General features: G+C 31.9%; 1 protein-coding gene across 1 annotated transcript; it reads left to right on the top strand.

The window, feature by feature from the left end:
• Positions 1 to 3,751: 3,751 nt before the first annotated feature.
• Positions 3,752 to 8,758, top strand: LOC100785226 (protein trichome birefringence-like 43). Its single transcript, XM_026126681.2, has 5 exons — positions 3,752 to 4,029; positions 6,296 to 6,467; positions 7,359 to 7,534; positions 7,644 to 7,802; positions 8,458 to 8,758. The coding sequence occupies exons 1-5, from the start codon at positions 3,752 to 3,754 to the stop codon at positions 8,756 to 8,758; spliced, it is 1,086 nt and encodes a 361-aa protein (XP_025982466.2).
• Positions 8,759 to 18,974: the final 10,216 nt, after the last annotated feature.

Genomic DNA, 18,974 nt, shown 5'->3' with positions numbered 1-18,974 from the left:
AAAATATAATTTAATCTTCATCTTCTCTTCCTTTTTTAATCATTGCAAGCATAACATTACAATAGACACTTAAAAAATAGGAAAGCAAACATAAGTTAAAACAAACATAATAATAAGCATAATCTATTTGTTGCTCTAAAATTTCTATTGTGACAATATTAGGTAGTGACAAAATCAAGTTAGGTCTAACTTTTATTGTAAGATTAACTTAATGACTGTGCATTTTTGTTTGAGTCTCATATTTTGGGTAAGGTCCTGTCATTTTTGAAATTTCAGAGCAATAAACAGATTAAGCTTATTAATCAATATGGTTGATCAAGTTTTTATTCATCAAACTAGGGGGGGGGGGGGGGGTTTGAATTTTTTATCCCTGAACTATATTTTTAAAATATTTAGTCCTTAAATAATTTTCCGTTATTATAAATAGTCCCACCATTAATAATGTTGGTTAAGTGTTAAGTTGTCTACTTAAATGACCATGAATATCACCATAGATTGTAGATGAGGAGGATGAATTGCTGCTCCGTGTCACAAATCTCCTCCTAGGTGGTTGTTGTACATTCATGGGTACTTGGAGCGTTAGGGTTCAACAACTTACGAAATCCTTTTGATGTAGTTATTTCATGAAACTTAATTAACCCTAAATTCTAAATATAATAAAACTTATGTGGCATATAGGTGGGATTTAATCTACCTTATTTCTAACACTTCATCACTTAATAGAGGACATTAATGGCATGAACTATTTTTAATAAAGTCAAATTTTTTAGGGACCTATTTTTTTTTTTTAAAAAAAATAGTTTAGGGACCAAAATTTCAAAACCCCATAGTTTGAGGATTAAAAACTTTATTAACCTTAATCAATATTATGCTTATTATTATGTTTGTTCTAAATTATACTTGCTTTCCTACTTTTTTAAGTGTTTAATGTAATGTTATGTTTGCAACAATTAAAAAGGGGGGGGGGGGGGGGAGGGGATGAAGATTAAATTATATTTTAGGTAAATAGTCATTTTTGTCTTTGAATATGTAGAGTGCTGACAAATTTGTCCCAAAATTTGTCGCGTAGGTTTTTTCATTAACCGTAACGAACAGAAGTTAATGCATAGATGAATTTTTGCATTTTTTCACTTTCGATGACTAAAATTTAAATTTCTATCTTTCGGGAACGAATTTGTTAGTGTTCTACACATTCAGGAACGAAAATTGTTATTTACCCAAATAATAATTAGAGAATAAAAATCTCATAAATTGTTGTAGGAAAAAACCATTTGCATTAGGCATTAATGGGCTTTAGAAATTCTCAAGTAAATTGATAAAACTAACCTTCAATTGGGCGGGAAAATTAAAATGTCAAAAAGATAATGATAACATGTATATTTACCATATTATTATCTATTTTGATAATTTTAAAATGTAATAAGAAAAACAAATTTAAGGTATATGTGCTAATTAGGGTCATGCGGGAAATTAGTTGCCAAATAGTAATTGATATATTCATTTAATATACTAATTTTAGTAAAGTAATAAATGCACCATTTACACATTTAATATTTTTATTTTTAAACTAGTACATTAATAGTTAAATACAGTTTAAATGGTTTGAACAAATTTTTTATATTAAATAATTAATTAGTCATCCATGGATGGAAATTTAAATATATAAATAATTTGATATGATTTGAACATCTTTATGTGAACACTTATATGCTATTTATGTTGTCAATAATATGAATATGGAAGGATAGTTATTATTTAAAAAGTATATTTTTTTCATTCTAAAATAATATATTGTCATTTTAAATTCTTTTATAAAATTATATTTATAGATGAAAGAGAACAATAATTTTATAAAATTAACTTTATATCACCATTAATTTATCTATAGATTTTATTGTCCATAATCCATATTTTAAGAGATATAAGTGAAAAAAGACTACTTAAGTCGTATTGAAAAACTAAAATAATAATTATGTTAGAATATTTTTTTTCTTACATGACAATTACAATGTGATAAAGAAAGTAACAGAATATTTATTTGAAAAATTTATGATAAATTATTCATTGATTCATATTAAATATTATTCATTTATTTTCATATTTATTAATTATTAGGGGTGTTCACGATGCGGTTTGGGCGGTTTTTTCTCAAAATTACATCCGAACCAAACAATAAATTAACATGCAGTTTGGTTCGGTTTGAATTTTTTAAAAAATAAAATCCAAACCAATCTATGCGGTGCGGTTTGGGCGGTTTTTTTTAAATTATAAAATCTTGTTTATAATCATAATAAAAATTAATATGTTGTAGATCTAAATATTCCTAAAGAAAATAAAGTATAAAAACATAAAACAGTCAAATAATTCAAGTAATTCATAAAAATCTGCTACAACAATAATTCAAGTAAAACATAAAAACATAAAATAGTCAATAGATCCAAATAATTCATAAAAATATGCTATAACAATAATTCAAGTAAAACATAAAAACATATGAATAATGATTTCAACCTTCCAATTCTTCATCCTTAGTCTCCAATAATTGCATGTCAAACAATCCAAGCCTTCATTCTTCATTCTGTAGAAATTAAAACAATCAAAGAATTAATGTTTCTTTTAATACTCAATCAGTACTCAGTACTATTATCTTTGAATTGAAAATGTAAAGGAGATGTGTCATCCAAATCCAAATCTATTCATGCTTCCTAGAATAACTATGACTAGAACAACAAAACATGTCATACAAACACCTTCACTTACTAATCAAATATAAATTTTTGCAAATCTCCCCTACAATAATTTTTTCCTGAAAATCTCCCCTAACCAGCAACCTATATATAGTTATATACTACATGACACAATCAATCCTTAGTAAGTTAATTAGTAATCTTATCATCAAGATCAAAGGCAACAATCCAGTTATCCAAATCCAAGAAAAAGATCATATTTCAGCATCTCCCACCATTCTATTGCAAAACCAAGACAACCCATCAACACAATCAATCCTTTGAGGTGTGCCGCTGCCCGCTGGTACTCGTTGAAAGAAGAAGAAGAATATTAGGGTTTAGGATAATGGTAAGTGAAACGTGAATTGTGTAGTCAGTAGTGTGTAAGTGAAACACAAATAATGAAATTGAAACGCAATCCGCACCTAATGGGTAATGTCACACGTACTAAAATAAAAATTAAAAAAATATATACTATGTAAATATGCAGTTTGATTTGAATTTTCAACTAGAAACCGAAACCAAACCAAACCGCTCGGTTTCTATAAAAAAAACCAAACTAATCCAAAAACTTGCGGTTTGGTTTGGATTTCGGTTTTGAACACCCCTATTAATTATACATAAATTCTAATTAAAAATATATTTATTACTTTTTTTTTAATTTTATTTTGAAATTTTGTTACTTTTTGAGGACCTTTGAAATTACAAAGTTGACCCTTAAACTGTTGGGTAAAATTTAAATGCATTGATGTATGGTTTTAGCATTGATTTAAATTTTAAATGCATTGATGCTACTTTTCCAACTTGCATAATTCATGCGTAAATAGAAAACCTGGTAAACAAATTTGAAATGGCTTTCTTGCATCCCCACTTTGGCAGGTATTCAACCATCGCATCACATCACATCTACAAATAAAACTCAAAATCCACACACCACCTTGTCTATATATTATCATATTTATTGTAATCATCACCACTAACTCTACTGCTACTTTCACCTTTCATCATCATTCAATTTCAGTCCAATGGAGTGGTCTTTCTCCATATCCGTGGTGTTGTTTCTTACCCTTCTCATTCAAATACATGGAAGTGGTTATCTTGATCACAAGCAAGCAAGAGGCTTTGCAGAGAATTATGGTTGTAATTTGTTCCAAGGAAGCTGGGTTTATGATGATTCATACCCTCTTTATGAAACCTCTCAGTGTCCCTTTATAGAGAGGGAATTTGATTGTCAAAACAATGGTAGACCAGATAAGTTTTATCTCAAGTATAGATGGCAGCCCGCAGGGTGTAACTTAACAAGGTATTCACTTCTTTTATTTGCTTTTCTTTTTTCTTTCTTTTTTATCTATGCATGCCATGCCATTTGATTATTTCCCACCCAATCAGGTGGACATAGATTTACCATGTATGTTTTTTTTTTTGCTGGGGATTTATTTATTTATTTATTTATGGTTGTTTCTGTTTCCAAAATTAATGTCTTCTTAGTCATATGATAATGGTTATGTTTGACAAAATTAATTGAAAAACTAGCTCATAGTGAAAGCTAACTAAAAGTTAAAAATTATTTTATTGAATTATAAGTGTTTGATAAAGTTATTTTTTAAAGTAGCTCAAAAATGTAAAATTACATAAAGAATAAAAGTAATAAAATCTAACCTTAAATAATAAAAAATTAAAAAAGAATCTAAGAAATGTTTAAACAAAAAGGAAATAAGTATAAAAAGTTATAAGTTCGAAGCTAGTGTTTTAAAAACGATACTTCGGTTATGTTCGGTAAAACTAATTGAAAAGTTAACTAGAAACTGAAAAGTTATCTGAAAACCAAAAAGCTAGTTGGAAGTTGGTAGCTGAAAGCTAAAAGATTAGCTTATTAAATTATAAGTATTTGATAAAACTAATTGTTGACGTAGCTTAAAAGTGTATAATAACATAAAAATAGTATAATTATAATTTATTCAAAAAATTGAATAAATGTATTTATGATATAAATGAAAGAAAATATTAAAAACTAGAAGCTAGCGTTTTTAAAAATGTTACTTCAAGTAACATTTCAAAAAATGTTAGAAGTTATTAAAAATATTTGTTTGCCGGATAATCAAATAAGTTTTTCAGCTAATAAAAAAAAGTTAAAAAAATAGTTAAAATGTGTTGTTGAACATAGATTATATATGTTCAACAAAGACATCGCAAATTTAAGTCTATTTTTGTTGGAATAAAAACATTTACATGTATATATAAAATTGATTTTTACACTTTTTATAATAAATTTATCCTTTTTATCCCATTCTATCATAATATTTTCTATCATAAAATAGGGTAATAAATAATTGAAAAGATTGTCAAAGATGAATTATTTACTTATTGACCACAAGTGGAAACAAAAGAAATGAATACTTAATTATAGAGATAGTATAATAAAGAAATTAAATTAGCACTTTATTAAAGAAAGAGAAAGAGAAATTTGTTCATCATGAAAAAAAATTAATTGATGTGAGAGAAATGGATGCATTGTGGAAAAAAAATTGCAGTGAGTGAGTATAGTAAGAAGGGGATTGTGAAGGGTATAATAGGAAAAAAAACTGATCATTTTGTCAAATTATTGATTTTTTTAATGTAAAACAACCTTAAATAACTATTCTATTCTTATTTATAAAACATAGTTTTGAAAAAAAATCATTTTTTTTATAAAATTTCATTTCAAATGTTTTGACTAAATTTTTATCTTTAATTGTCTTTTTTTCTCTCCACGGAGATTGAAGAAAATGATACAGGTATCCAATAAAGTTAAAAATAAATTTTAAAAAATATTATAATTATAGAGAAATTTAATACTAATAAAAAATTAATCAACTCTTTTAATTAATAAGCGCAAATTAATCCATTTTGTCATATAATTGAGATGAAGAGAATATTATTTAGAAAGATAGTGAGCAATTAAGACTATTTTTATCGGTATAAATTGGTCAGTTGTGTCTTATATTGTTTACTTTTCTATATATTCTGCATGTATGTTAAAAAGATTGTATACAAGTTGTGTATAAATAGTAATTTACTATTCCGTGTCAGTTACCTTTGAATCTGCTGGTTAGTTATTTGACTTTTAAATGGAAGAAGACAATGCCCAACTAAGCTAAATCAAAGAGGGACAAAAATCCCCTGAAGCTAGTAAATTGTTTTCTTGGGATGATGGTGGGGTTCAAGCCTAGCTTGAATTGAGTGCGAGATGAAATTTCTAATATAAATTATAAAATAATAATTATTAATTAAAATATGAAGTTAAAGTTTTTATAATTTTGTAATGTGTATAATATATGTATAATTATAATTATAATTACACTAATTTTAACAAAATTGACGGTTATTGTTTTATATTCCATCCTCTAAAAAGTTTACTGTATAAGTCGGCAGACTTCCTCCATTAAATAAGAGTTATCAATTGTAAAGTTGCTCTCAACCAATTGGTTCTCAATTAAGATCACATCCTACATTAGTTCCAAACAAAAAGCCATTTCAATGATAATCAAGACCATGTTATCACCATTTTAATGAATGTTGTTGTTTTGCAGATTCAATGGTGAAGATTTCCTAACAAGACTTAGAGGGAAGAGTATCATGTTTGTGGGAGACTCTTTGGGTTTGAACCAATGGCAATCACTCACTTGCATGCTTCACATAGCTATGCCACAAGCCCCATACAACTTAGCAAGGAATGGAGATGTCTCCATTTTCACCTTTTTGGTTAGATCACTTTTATAACTTTTATTTGTCTTAATTTTCTTCCTATATATTCTTAGTCAGTCCCTACCCAAACCTATCACATCTACACACATTCACATTCACCCCAATTTCTTGAGACATGTCAAGGTAGTTGTTGTGCTCCCAATTTTAACTCCAAATGATAATTAGTTGCAAAATAAAATTTTGATTGGGTTGCAACCATGCATACATGGATAATATTGAAATTAAATAGAGCATTGTTGTCAATCAATGATAATCTAAATGACATCATATATATTAATAATGCATTTTTACAACTAGTCTCTTAGTTAACTATTGACACACCCAAGATATTAAATTCCCACTCATGCAAGCAAGAAAAGGTAACCAACCAATTTATAGAATGAAGGTTGTATTGATAAAAAAAGATTAATGTAATACTTTGGTTTCATGGATCCATCATTGAAGAGTAATAACATGCTGGTTAATAATCTAGACATATAACAGAAGAACCAAGATTATTGTTGAAAACACACCGACAAAAATAGTGGAAGAAACGGATTATGTCGAGTTAAAAGTTAGGAAACAATGAAAAATTTCAAACTAGGACAAGGAAAATTGTTTCGGCGGTAACAATCTTGACTTCAGGTTCAATTCTTGGGACAAATACCACATAACTTTGGTCTTGAATTAATGGAGCAAGTATCAGTGATCATTTATCTCTTGTAGTAGTGGATTGGCTCTACCTCTACTACTATTTTACATCATGCAGCACTGAAACTCTTGTATGCATGTTTATTCATTTCCTGGTGCTTGGATGAGCATATTCCTTATGCGTCATTCATCGGCATCTTCTCTAATATATAAAAATTAAAAATTAAAAATAAATTGGTGTATCTCATAATTTTGCAGACCTATGATGTTAAGGTAATGTTCTCGCGCAATGCATTACTTGTGGACATTGTTGGTGAGAGTATCGGTCGAGTATTGAAACTAGATTCAATTCAAGCTGGCCAAACGTGGAAAGGAATAGAAGTAATGATATTTGACTCTTGGCATTGGTGGATTCACACAGGAAGAAAACAACCGTATGTACTCATTTATAAGCTAGTTTCACTCTTCATCATATTTCACATGCAAAATCGATCTATAACACTTTTTTTCTATTTCTTTTTTTTTTATGATTTGGGCTTGTAGATGGGATTTGATTCAAGTAGGGAATCATACATATAGAGACATGGATCGCTTGGTTGCATATGAGATAGCATTGAATACATGGGCCAAATGGGTTGATTACAATATTGATCCTACCCGAACAAGGGTGTTCTTCCAAGGAGTCTCTCCAGATCATCAAAAGTAAGTATCTGCTATAATTTTTAAATGTTTCTTAAAATTGTAAAATTGTGATATCAATTTTTTTAGGGATATTTCATTTTCAAAGAGATTTTTTTTTAATTTAATTCATTTATAACATATGAAAATCCACTAGAAAACTCACCTTCCAAGTTCATATACTCAATGAAAAACTTCTATTTGACTTCAAGAAAATTAACCAATCTTCTGAGAAGTAGTTTCGTGAGCTTTTGATTATCATGATATGTACTTGTAAGTAATAATTAGCAGCTTACTTTTTTAAAAGTTAATAATTTTAGTCCGAGGTGAGGTAGTTTTGTTTGTGACATTGGTTAGCATAATAACTAAAATTAATTTTCATTAGTCTATGATAGCCTGAGTTTGACTCACATAGATTTCACTCAATAAAAAAAAGTACGTAGGAAAAAGATTGATGATGATATTGTGTTGATGACTTTGTAAAGGGCAAAGGCAAACAAGATAATGAACTCTAGCAAGAGGATATCCCTCAGCCCATCTTTATCATTTACCAAAATAAAAAAAAATTTATTTTAAAAAAAGATAACTGGTCATTGTAAAAATATATACAAATAAAAAGAAAATCAACATATAGTTTTGTAAAACTGGAGTTAACTAACTTGCGTTTGAATTGTTCCAGTCCAGCGCAATGGGGTGAGCCAAGAGCAAACTTATGTGAAGGGCAAACTAGGCCAATATTGGGATTCAGGTACCCAGGAGGACCACTCCCAGCAGAGTTGGTATTGGAGAAAGTGCTAAGAGCCATGCAAAAGCCTGTGTATTTGCTGGACATTACTACCCTATCCCAACTAAGGATAGATGGCCACCCGTCTGTTTATGGCTTTGGAGGGCATTTGGACCCGGATTGTAGCCACTGGTGCCTAGCTGGTGTTCCTGATACTTGGAATGAGCTTCTGTATGCTAGTCTCGTTAAAAATTAAGCTCTTGTTCTTATTTTTAGGATTCATTTAGCCCAACTTTATTTTTACTTTAAAATTACTTTTAAGTTAAAGTTAAAACTAAGTTGTGTTAGTTTGTTTTGTTTTTAATTTTAAAGCTCTGTTTAAACTAAAAGTTGTTTGGAAAAAAATTAATAAGAAATAATATAAAAAAAATCAGAAACCACTCTAGTGAAAATAAAAGAGGCTAAAATTTATCCTTCTAGTACTTAGCTCATGTTTATATAGAGAAGACATGCAATTTACAAATTTAATGTCCAATGATAAAGACAGTAATATAGTTAATATTAATATCAACTAATAGCTATAAATAGTATTAAATGGAGAAAAACTAAAAATCATATTACTGTCATTTATAACTATTTTTTTGTTGAATGAGATTGAAAAAAAGCACCCCAACCAAGATATTAACGGCAATAAAATTACAGCTTAATTATAAACGACAACCCTTACTTATAAATATAAGACGTGAATTGTAAGCTATTAATCTTTATATTTATCTTTATGTATATATATATAAAGAGAGGTGAGCTAGAATATTAAATGCAATCATTTTCCCGCTCAAATGCAGGATAATTTCGTAAACACATGTAATATGTAATTGTGAATATGAACATAATTCTAATATATTCCAGCGGAATAATCCATAAATAACACGTATAACCAATGCTAATATTTTTTGTTTTAATTATGTTAATGTATATTAATGTGTAAATTTAAATGGGAAGCTCTAATATTAATTATTGGCCACGATTTTTTCTATAAATAATGTAAAAAGATTTGGGAATGTAATAGATGTTGCATGCAAATTCTTTCAGTATTTTTGATAATTTTTTAAAAATTAATATGTTAGGTCTAGATGATCTACTAATAATCACTAGAAGACCTATCATACCTTGGATTTTGATGTTTAAAAAATTTTAATTGTGGATGATCTAATGAGTTGTTAAGCAAACAAGACTTATTTCGTAAAAGAGTTAATTACTTTTTATTATATCAAATCTACAACTCTAGTGAGTATGTGTGCCCTGTTAAGAGGAAAATAATTTTGTTAAGATATATTCAATGACCAATGCACTATTAAATCAATCGTGTCCACTTATCACTATTAGAAAATACACTTTCAACATCGGTTATTTAGAACATTCTACATCAGTTCAAAAACCGATGTTGAAAGTGCCGATGTTGAATGTATCAATGTTAACATCGGTTTTCGAGAACCAATGTTAACATGTATATGACAACATCGGTTCTCTAAATACCCGATGTTAAACACAATGAACAACAACAAAAAAAGTGTACGCATGATGAACGTTGACATCGGTTTTCCAGTAAAACCGATGTTAATATGTTATATTAACATCGGTTTTTAGGAAAAACCGATGTTAATGTAATATATTAACATCGGTTTCCTACGATAACCGATGTTAATATATTCCATTAACATCAGTTTTGCTAGAAAACCGATGTCAACGTTGATGATGCATACACTTATTTGGTGTAGTTATTTGTGTATAACATCGGTTATGTGTACATAACCGATGTTAATATTCAAATGTTCACATCAGTTATTTATAATTAACCGATGTTAATGTACTAGAGTTGACATCAGTTATCTACAGATAACCGATGTTGAAATACAAACGCTGACATCGGTTATACACAAATAATCGATGTTAATATATAAATGTTAACATCGGTTTTCAATTACAACCGATGTTAAGGTTCATATCGACATCGGTTTTTGTAAATGACCGATGTTGTTTATGATATTAACATCGGTTTTTGTTAATAACCGATGTTGTTTTCAAGTATTTTTTTTATATATACTTTCTGTTTTTACAGTAAACCCAAATTGTACCTGTCAAATGCAATTCTAGGCCCAATTCACAGCAAATAAACATTTTATTATGCTTTAAAGCAGTTTTAATGATAATAAACATCAAATAATTGATTTATCATAAAGAACAATCATCAAATGAATTCAATGTTCATGTTACATAGAAAATGTAAAAAATGTTAAACCAAAGTAAACTAAAGCTAAAGATAATGTCCCTAAATCCTAGGCCTGAACTCTAACTCGGAGATAAAATTGTGCCCACTGGATCCGCAATGCTTTTAATCTCTCTGTCTCTAATGGTCTAGGATCGTTAAAATACTGCATGATGAAATAAATCATAATAAGTTAATAATGTAATACAAATTATAAATAAATCGATTTTGTTTGAAATAAACTTACCGCTTCCCAATTATTCTTAAAAGTTCCTAAAATGATGGTGGACATCCAGTGCATCACATAGTAGCCGCACTCAGTACTTCCTTTTTGTCTATTACACTAAATACATAATGAAATTTGGATATTAATTAAACAACTAGTGTACAGACACATAAAGAAATATATATAAGTGGAAGTTTTATGTAAATGACGTACCTTGACGACAATCCACCTAGCAGAAGCCTTTGATTTAGGCTGTGGAGCATCATCAAGACCCTTGATAGCACTGTTCCATATGAGTAACAATTAAAAACTGGTGTTGTACGTTGAGGTATTACAATGCAAATGTATTGAAAAGAACACTAACCTATTAATAATCCCCTAAAGGTAGTTGTCTGGCCTGTTATGCAATGAACAAAACCAAACAACTAGGTGTTCCTTGGGCAGGATGACCACCATCTGCCAGTGTCCGCTGCAGTGGAACCTAAAATGGGTTAGTACATTAGTAAACATTAATTAAATTTAGTTATTTTGTGACTTACCCATTTAGGTAGGCTCCAAGATAGACATCGCGTTGTGAACACTGCATCCAACTCTTTATGTAACTTTCAGACTCAAACTGCGATTGCCCAGACCTCTGAATGGACTGTGGCTCGAGGAATCCATAGATATCAGAATTCCCCACTCACATACATGTTTCAGTGAGATGCCTGTTTATGTTAAGTCAAAGTTAAATATTTATGAATTGAAAGCCATAACTTAGGTAATTAAAAGCCTTTTATATAAAGACTTACAGAATCCACAACCGTAACACTGATATGCTGAGACATTGACCACCGTGTGCGATTTCGGAGAGGTCTTCGTGCTTTATGTAGAGGGGGAAATCTGGATTAAAGACCCCGAACACGGTGGCATCCCATCTAACCTGATAAGGCCTCAAGAAAAGCTCTAGGATGGTCAATGTCATCAGATAAAGCGGATCATCGACCTCCAGATCGGGCTTCTGAGGTGGTTTTGCCGGAGACATAGCTACCTGTTCATGAAACAAAGTTAAATAGCCTAATTTGAGGCACGCTTAATGAATTAATTTAAAAAGAAGAAACATATAGTAAGGACAATAAGTACATGCTGTGATAAAGACTTGACCAGATGTGCCGGCCAAGCAAGGAAGGTGTGAAGTGCCTGCCCCACTAAGGAAACCTCATCAGTGGGTACAGGAACTGGAGCATCTGCATCTGTAACCTCCTCCACACTCACCTTTACTTGGCCAGGCAACAAAGGAGTGTTATGAACAACAGTGGATCCCTCATAAAGTCTCCCCATGGCAACCAGGCAGGCAGGATCTGCTTCTATGTACAAGCCACACCTGTCAGAGTCACCCGTCTCAGGATCGTTTCCTAAGGGATCAACACAACTCCCCTTTGTGCTCACTCGAGGACCGGAGGGACCAATCAGAGGCTCAGGAGGCACTAAAAGTCCCTGAGATTGCATCTACAACTGAAGTTGGCTAAAGGATGCCATGACCTGCCTCATCACTTTCTCTGTGATGGACTCCTCTAGCTGGTCCCTGATCTGCTGGGCCAGTTGCTGTAATTCGTCAGGAGGCAGGGAGGAAGCGCTGCGGGACGTTCGTGGAGCCGATCCAAAGTATTGCTTGATGGTGACACCGGCTCCAGCAGCACGGACATATCCAGGGTGCTCTGGACGTCCAATAGCAGCGGCGAGAACATCCTGATGTCCATGGGGGATGAACGATCCCTGTGTGGCCTGCTCCTCAAATGAATCCTGCACAGAAAACACACAGTGGTACATGACATTCTCAAAATATTGAAACATAATTGTAATGGTTAGTTGAAAATGACTTACAATCTGTTAGACAAGTGGCCTCAGATATCTTAAGAAGGGGGGGGGGGTTGAATTAAGATATTCGAAACTGTTTCCCCTAATTAAAAATCTATTTCACTTTTTACTCAAGTTATGAATTCCCTTAATGACAATCTTCTTAAATATTAATTCAAATGAAACAATTTGAATATGAATATAAAGCAATAATAAATAAAGGAGATTAAGGGAAGAGAAAATGCAAACTCAGTTTTATACTGGTTCGGCCACACCCTTGTGCCTACGTCCAGTCCCCAAGCAACCCGCTTGAGAGTTCCACTATCTTGTAAATTCCTTTTACAAGTTCTAAACACACAAGGACAATCCTTCCTTTGTGTTTAGAGATCCTTTACAACAAGAGACTCACAGTCTCTTAATCCCTTAGAGAATGAGAAGAAGAAGAAGAACAAATCTCTCTAGAAAGAGATAGATTTTACAGATTGAGCACTCAAATAATTCCTTAATGAATTGCAATTGAATTGGCCAAGGAATTCTTAAGAGGATAAAATGAATTTGCTCTTTGAGAGGATAAACCCTTTGTTGTTCTGAAAATCTCTGAGCAATTTCGTGTTTAAGTCACATATATATAGACCATTGGTGGTCATGAGTAAAGCCTTTGAAAAGTTGTGACTCTTGAAATTATTTTTCTGAAAATCCTGTCTGGTAATCGATTACAGTAATTGTGTAATCGATTACAGCTTTTAAAATTTGAAATAAAACGTTTACTAACTGCTGGTAATCGATTACCAAAATTGTGTAATCGATTACACAGTCTAAAATTTCGAATTCAAATTTTTGTAGCTGTTATAAAACGTATTTGGCCACTGGTAATCGATTACATCCTCTGGTAATCGATTACCAGAGAGTAAAACCTTTGAGAAACACTTTTTAATATAAATCACTTGGCCAAACCTTTGCTAATTCAATTAGGAATTCCCTTCCTAATATTCTAGTGATCATCTTGATGTTGTGACTTGTAATCTTGAAGCATTGTCTTGAATTTAATCTTGAAAAGCTCATTTGCATCAATTGCAACACATCATCATGTTCATCATCAAAACATCAAAGGCAATTGCATCTACAATCTCCCCCTTTTTGATGATGACAATACAATACCTGAAATCAAGATTCAAGCAAGCAACAAACAATTGTATATATAGATAAAGCGTTTACTCCCCCTATATTTCGGAATTCATGATCACTTGATTTCTAAGTTTGTTAAGCTTTTTCTTAAGCTTTTTCTACAACCTTTTCTCCCCCTTTGGCAACATCAAAAAGCCAAAGAACTCGGGAATCAACACAGATATAACAATGGAGTAGAACGATATAAATATCAGAGTAAAAAACACAATAATCCAAACTCACAAACAAGAAATAATCAAACTAGAATTCAAATAACATAAAATGTCAACAACCACAAAATTTCCAAGACTGAAATTTAAAAACCAACAGATAAAAAAAGCAAAGTACTTAGCATAATAATGTAAATTCTAAGAAACTAAAAGCCAAAATACACGGCTTATAAAAAGACATATAGTTAGAAACTAAAATCTAAGAAGATGGAGGTGGTGGAGGAAGATCAAAACTCTGAGGAATGTATCCGACATCCTCTTCAAGCTGTGTAAGGCGAATGTCCATACCGGCAAAGCGTGAATCTAACGAGTCGAAGCGGTCACCAACATAAGAACGAAGACCCCGTAATTCGGAGAGGACTTCATTCATGAGTGCAGAATCTTCACGTTGAGGAGGAGGTGAAGGAGTAAATTCATCTTGAGGAGGGAGTGCATCCTTCTTCAGCCATTGTCCATTCCGATCTTTACGATACCCAAAGGAGGTCACTGCACCAGCACCAATTGCAAAGGAACGCTTGACTTGAACAAAGGGTTCATCATCAAGCGGAATTTGAAAATGATGCAAAAACAGAGTAATCAAATGTGGATAAGGAAGAGGTGCATTGGCCCGTAATGCCTTATGCATTCGGTACCGAACCAAATGGGCCCAGTCGATCTGAAGACCGGTAAGAAAAGCCCACATAAGAATCAAATCCTCCTCAGAGGCTTGTGCTAAATTTGAAGACCGAGGAAGCAAAATTCTAACAATGATATAATGCATGATGCGATTATCAAAAGTTAATGACCCGGCCAGCAATCTACCGGTCATTTCAGCTTGATCATTGCAGACCATGCGACGAGCATCATGACTTGAATAATCGAATTTCCAGTCATCAACAATGGTGCCCTCAAAAGGTGCACCTTGACTGGGTAAATGAGTCAAAGAAAAGAAAAGTGACTGATCAATGACCATAGAAGTACCATGCACCTCAGACATAATAATACCATCCTGAATTTTTAAATTGCAGTAGAAGACCTTAACAAGTTCAGGATAATACGGCAATTTTAATGACATGAAATCAATAAGACCAGAGTTTTGAAACACTTGATAGCAATCAAACGTTTCATCATTAAAGAACTCTACGTCTAGGTACTTAGGATCTAAGATTATTCTAGAAGAAAACTGAGAAAGGTACCGTAGACGTTGATCATCGGATGAAAATAGTGTTGATGATCTTGGAGATGACAAAGAAGGAGGAATAGGTGCTGTGGGTGCTCCGGATGGGCCGTGACGGCGATGGGCAGCAGCGGTAGCGGTGGAGGATGATCCCTTTCTCTTCTTTGATGGCTCTGCCATTTGATGAAGTTTTTCTGGATTTTGATCGGTGGAAGTGAAAGAGGAGTGAAAAAGAGGAAGATTGGGCTTTACGGGACGTGATTTGGTGAAGAATTGAGTGAGAATCGAAGGTTTGAAGTTCTAGGTATGGAGGAAAACGTGGAGGATGCTTTGGCTGCGCAGCAGCTCTGATTTCGTGAGTATTTATAGAAGATGACGCATTGTAATCGATTACAGGTATTGGTAATCGATTACAGGCCCAATAAGCCTTCTGGTAATTGATTACAGGATGTTGTAATCGATTACAGGCTGCCTGTTCATGTGTAATCGATTACACTGGATGGTAATCGATTACCAGAGCCTATCCTAGGCTAATTTCTTAAGAGAATATCCATGTTTATGCTGAAATACATCCTATATGACTAATTTTCACTACTAATACACTAAATTCAATCATTCAATTATTATATACACAAGAAATCATAAATTCTATCATAAAAACAAGAATTCAAACAAGATCAAACACAATAATCTACAATCAAAAGGTAAGAGTAAATCAACCAATCAATCAACCATTCAATCAACCAATCAATCAATCAATCAATCAACCAATCAATCCCTATTTTTCTAAATCTCTTACATCTAAGAGTCCTAATTCTCTTCTAATAGAGAAGAACACTTCCTTGGGGAGAGGTTTAGTGAAAATATCAGCAAGTTGATTCTTAGTATCAACAAATTCTAATACACAATCTCCCTTTAGGACATGATCTCTAAGAAAGTGGTGTCTAATCTCTATATGTTTAGTTCTTGAATGTTGAACTGGGTTTTTGGATAGATTTATGGCACTAGTATTATCACACTTAATAGGTATGCGATCAAGAATGATGCCATAGTCAGATAATTGTTGCTTCATCCATAAAATCTGTGCACAACAACTACCGGCAGAGATATACTCCGCTTCAGCAGTAGATAAAGCAACACTGTTTTGTTTCTTACTATGCCATGAGACAAGAGCCGATCCAATAAATTGACAAGTTCCACTTGTACTTTTTCTATCAGTTTTAGATCCGGCAAAATCAGAATCAGAATATCCTATTAAGTTACATGTTGAATTCTTAGGATACCATAATCCTAAATTGATTGTTCCTAATAGATATCTCATGATTCTCTTTACTGCACTTAAATGTGATTGTTTGGGGTTGGATTGAAACCTAGCACACATGCATACACTAAACATAATATCAGGTCTACTAGCAGATAAATAAAGAAGAGATCCGATCATACCTCGATATTGTTTTATGTCTATAGACTGACCAGATTCATCTTTATCTAAGTAACAATTAGTGCTCATCGGTGTAGACATGTGTTTTGCACTATCCATCCCAAATCTTTTGATCAATTCCTTGCAGTATTTGGATTGATTGATGAATATACCTTCTTGAGTTTGCTTGATTTGTAATCCCAGAAAGTACTTTAGTTCTCCCATCATTGACATTTCAAATTCACTTTGCATATCAAGGGAAAACGCCTTGCACAATGAATCATTAGTGGATCCAAAAATTATATCATCAACATATATTTGAACCAACAAAATATCATTATGCTTTCTCTTTATGAACAATGTGGTATCCACTTTACCTCTGGAGAAATCTTCTTCTAGAAGAAAATTGCTTAATCGTTCATACCATGCCCTAGGGGCTTGTTTCAAACCATAAAGAGCCTTTTGTAATTTATAAACATGGTTTGGTTTATCAGGAATTTCAAAACCAGGGGGTTGTTCAACATATACCTCTTCTTGAATTAATCCATTTAGAAAGGCACTCTTAACATCCATTTGATAAAGTTTAAAATTCATTATGGATGCATATGCCAATAGCATTCTAATGGCTTCTAATCTTGCAACAGTAGCATATGTTTCTTCATAGTCTATTCCTTCTTCTTGATTATACCCTTTTGCTACTAACCTGGCTTTATTTCTAATAATTATACCATGTTCATCTAATTTATTTCTAAAAACCCATTTTGTTCCTATGATAGGATAATTTTCAGGTTTTTCTACTAATTTCCACACATTATTTCTTTCAAATTGGTTTAATTCTTCTTGCATGGCAATGATCCAATTATCATCTATTATGGCTTCTTTTATATTTTTAGGTTCAATCATGGATACAAAAGCCATATTATTGCATAAATCTTTAAGAGAGTGTCTAGTTGTTACCCCTTTTGAGATATCACCAATAATGTTGTCGAGGGGATGATCTCTTGAAGTTTTCCATTCTCTTGGGAGTGCATCATTGGATTTGCCTTCTTCTGGAGGATCTTCATTGTTTCCTTTGTCATTTCCTTTGGAATCTTGTTCATGAATGTTCATATGTTCTAAAGAATCTGCAATGTCATCTAGCATATTCTTTGTTGACAATATAGCATTAGATTCATCAAAGGTAACATGAATGGATTCCTCTATATTCATAGTTCTCTTATTATATATTCTATATGCTTTGCTTTGTAAAGAATATCCAAGAAAAATGCCTTCATCAGATTTTGCATCGAATTTTCCTAGATTATCTTTACCATTATTAAGTACAAAGCACTTGCAACCAAAAACATGTAGATGAGAAATATTAGGTTTTCTACCATTAAATAACTCATATGGGGTTTTCTTTAAAATAGGTCTTATCAAGGCTCTATTCATGATGTAACATGCAGTATTGACAGCTTCAACCCAAAAATACTTTGGAAGAGAAGTATCATTTAATACAGTTCTTGCAATTTCTTCCAATGACCTATTTTTCTTCTCAACAACTCCATTTTGTTGAAGGGTTCTTGGTGCAGAAAAATTATATTCAATACCATGTTCATCACAAAATAATTCAAAATCTTTATTTTCAAATTCACCCCCATGATCACTTCTAATGGATGCAATCTTGAGATTTTTCTTGTTTTGTATGACTTTAGCAAGTTTCCTAAATGCTGGGAATGAATCACTTTTATGTGTAATAAATAATGTCCAAGTATATCTAGAGAAATCATCAACTATAACTAAAGCATAGTAATTTCCTCCAAAACTCATGGTTCTAGATGGACCAAATAGATCCATATGCAATAACTGTAATGGTCGAGTGGTTGAAACAACATTTTTAGATTTGAATGAGACTCTTGTTTGTTTGCCCTTTTGACATGCATCGCATAGTTTATCTTTTTCAAATTTCAATTTAGGCAAACCAACTACTAAATCTTTTGAAATTAATTTATTTAAGTGATCCATGTTTATGTGAGCAATTCTTTTATGCCATAACCATGGATCATCATCTTTACTAAGAAAGCAATGATTGTTTTCTTGTTTTATGCTTAAGTCTATCATGTAAACATTATTGACTCTATGTCCTACATGCTTTATATTAATGTCATGCTTATGTTCTATAAGACATTTCTGAG

Source organism: Glycine max, chromosome 18, assembly GCF_000004515.6.
Source record: "Glycine max cultivar Williams 82 chromosome 18, Glycine_max_v4.0, whole genome shotgun sequence".
Lineage (NCBI taxonomy): Eukaryota > Viridiplantae > Streptophyta > Magnoliopsida > Fabales > Fabaceae > Glycine > Glycine max.
Note: the sequence above shows the minus strand (reverse complement) of the source record. Positions and strands in the feature narration are given on the sequence as shown.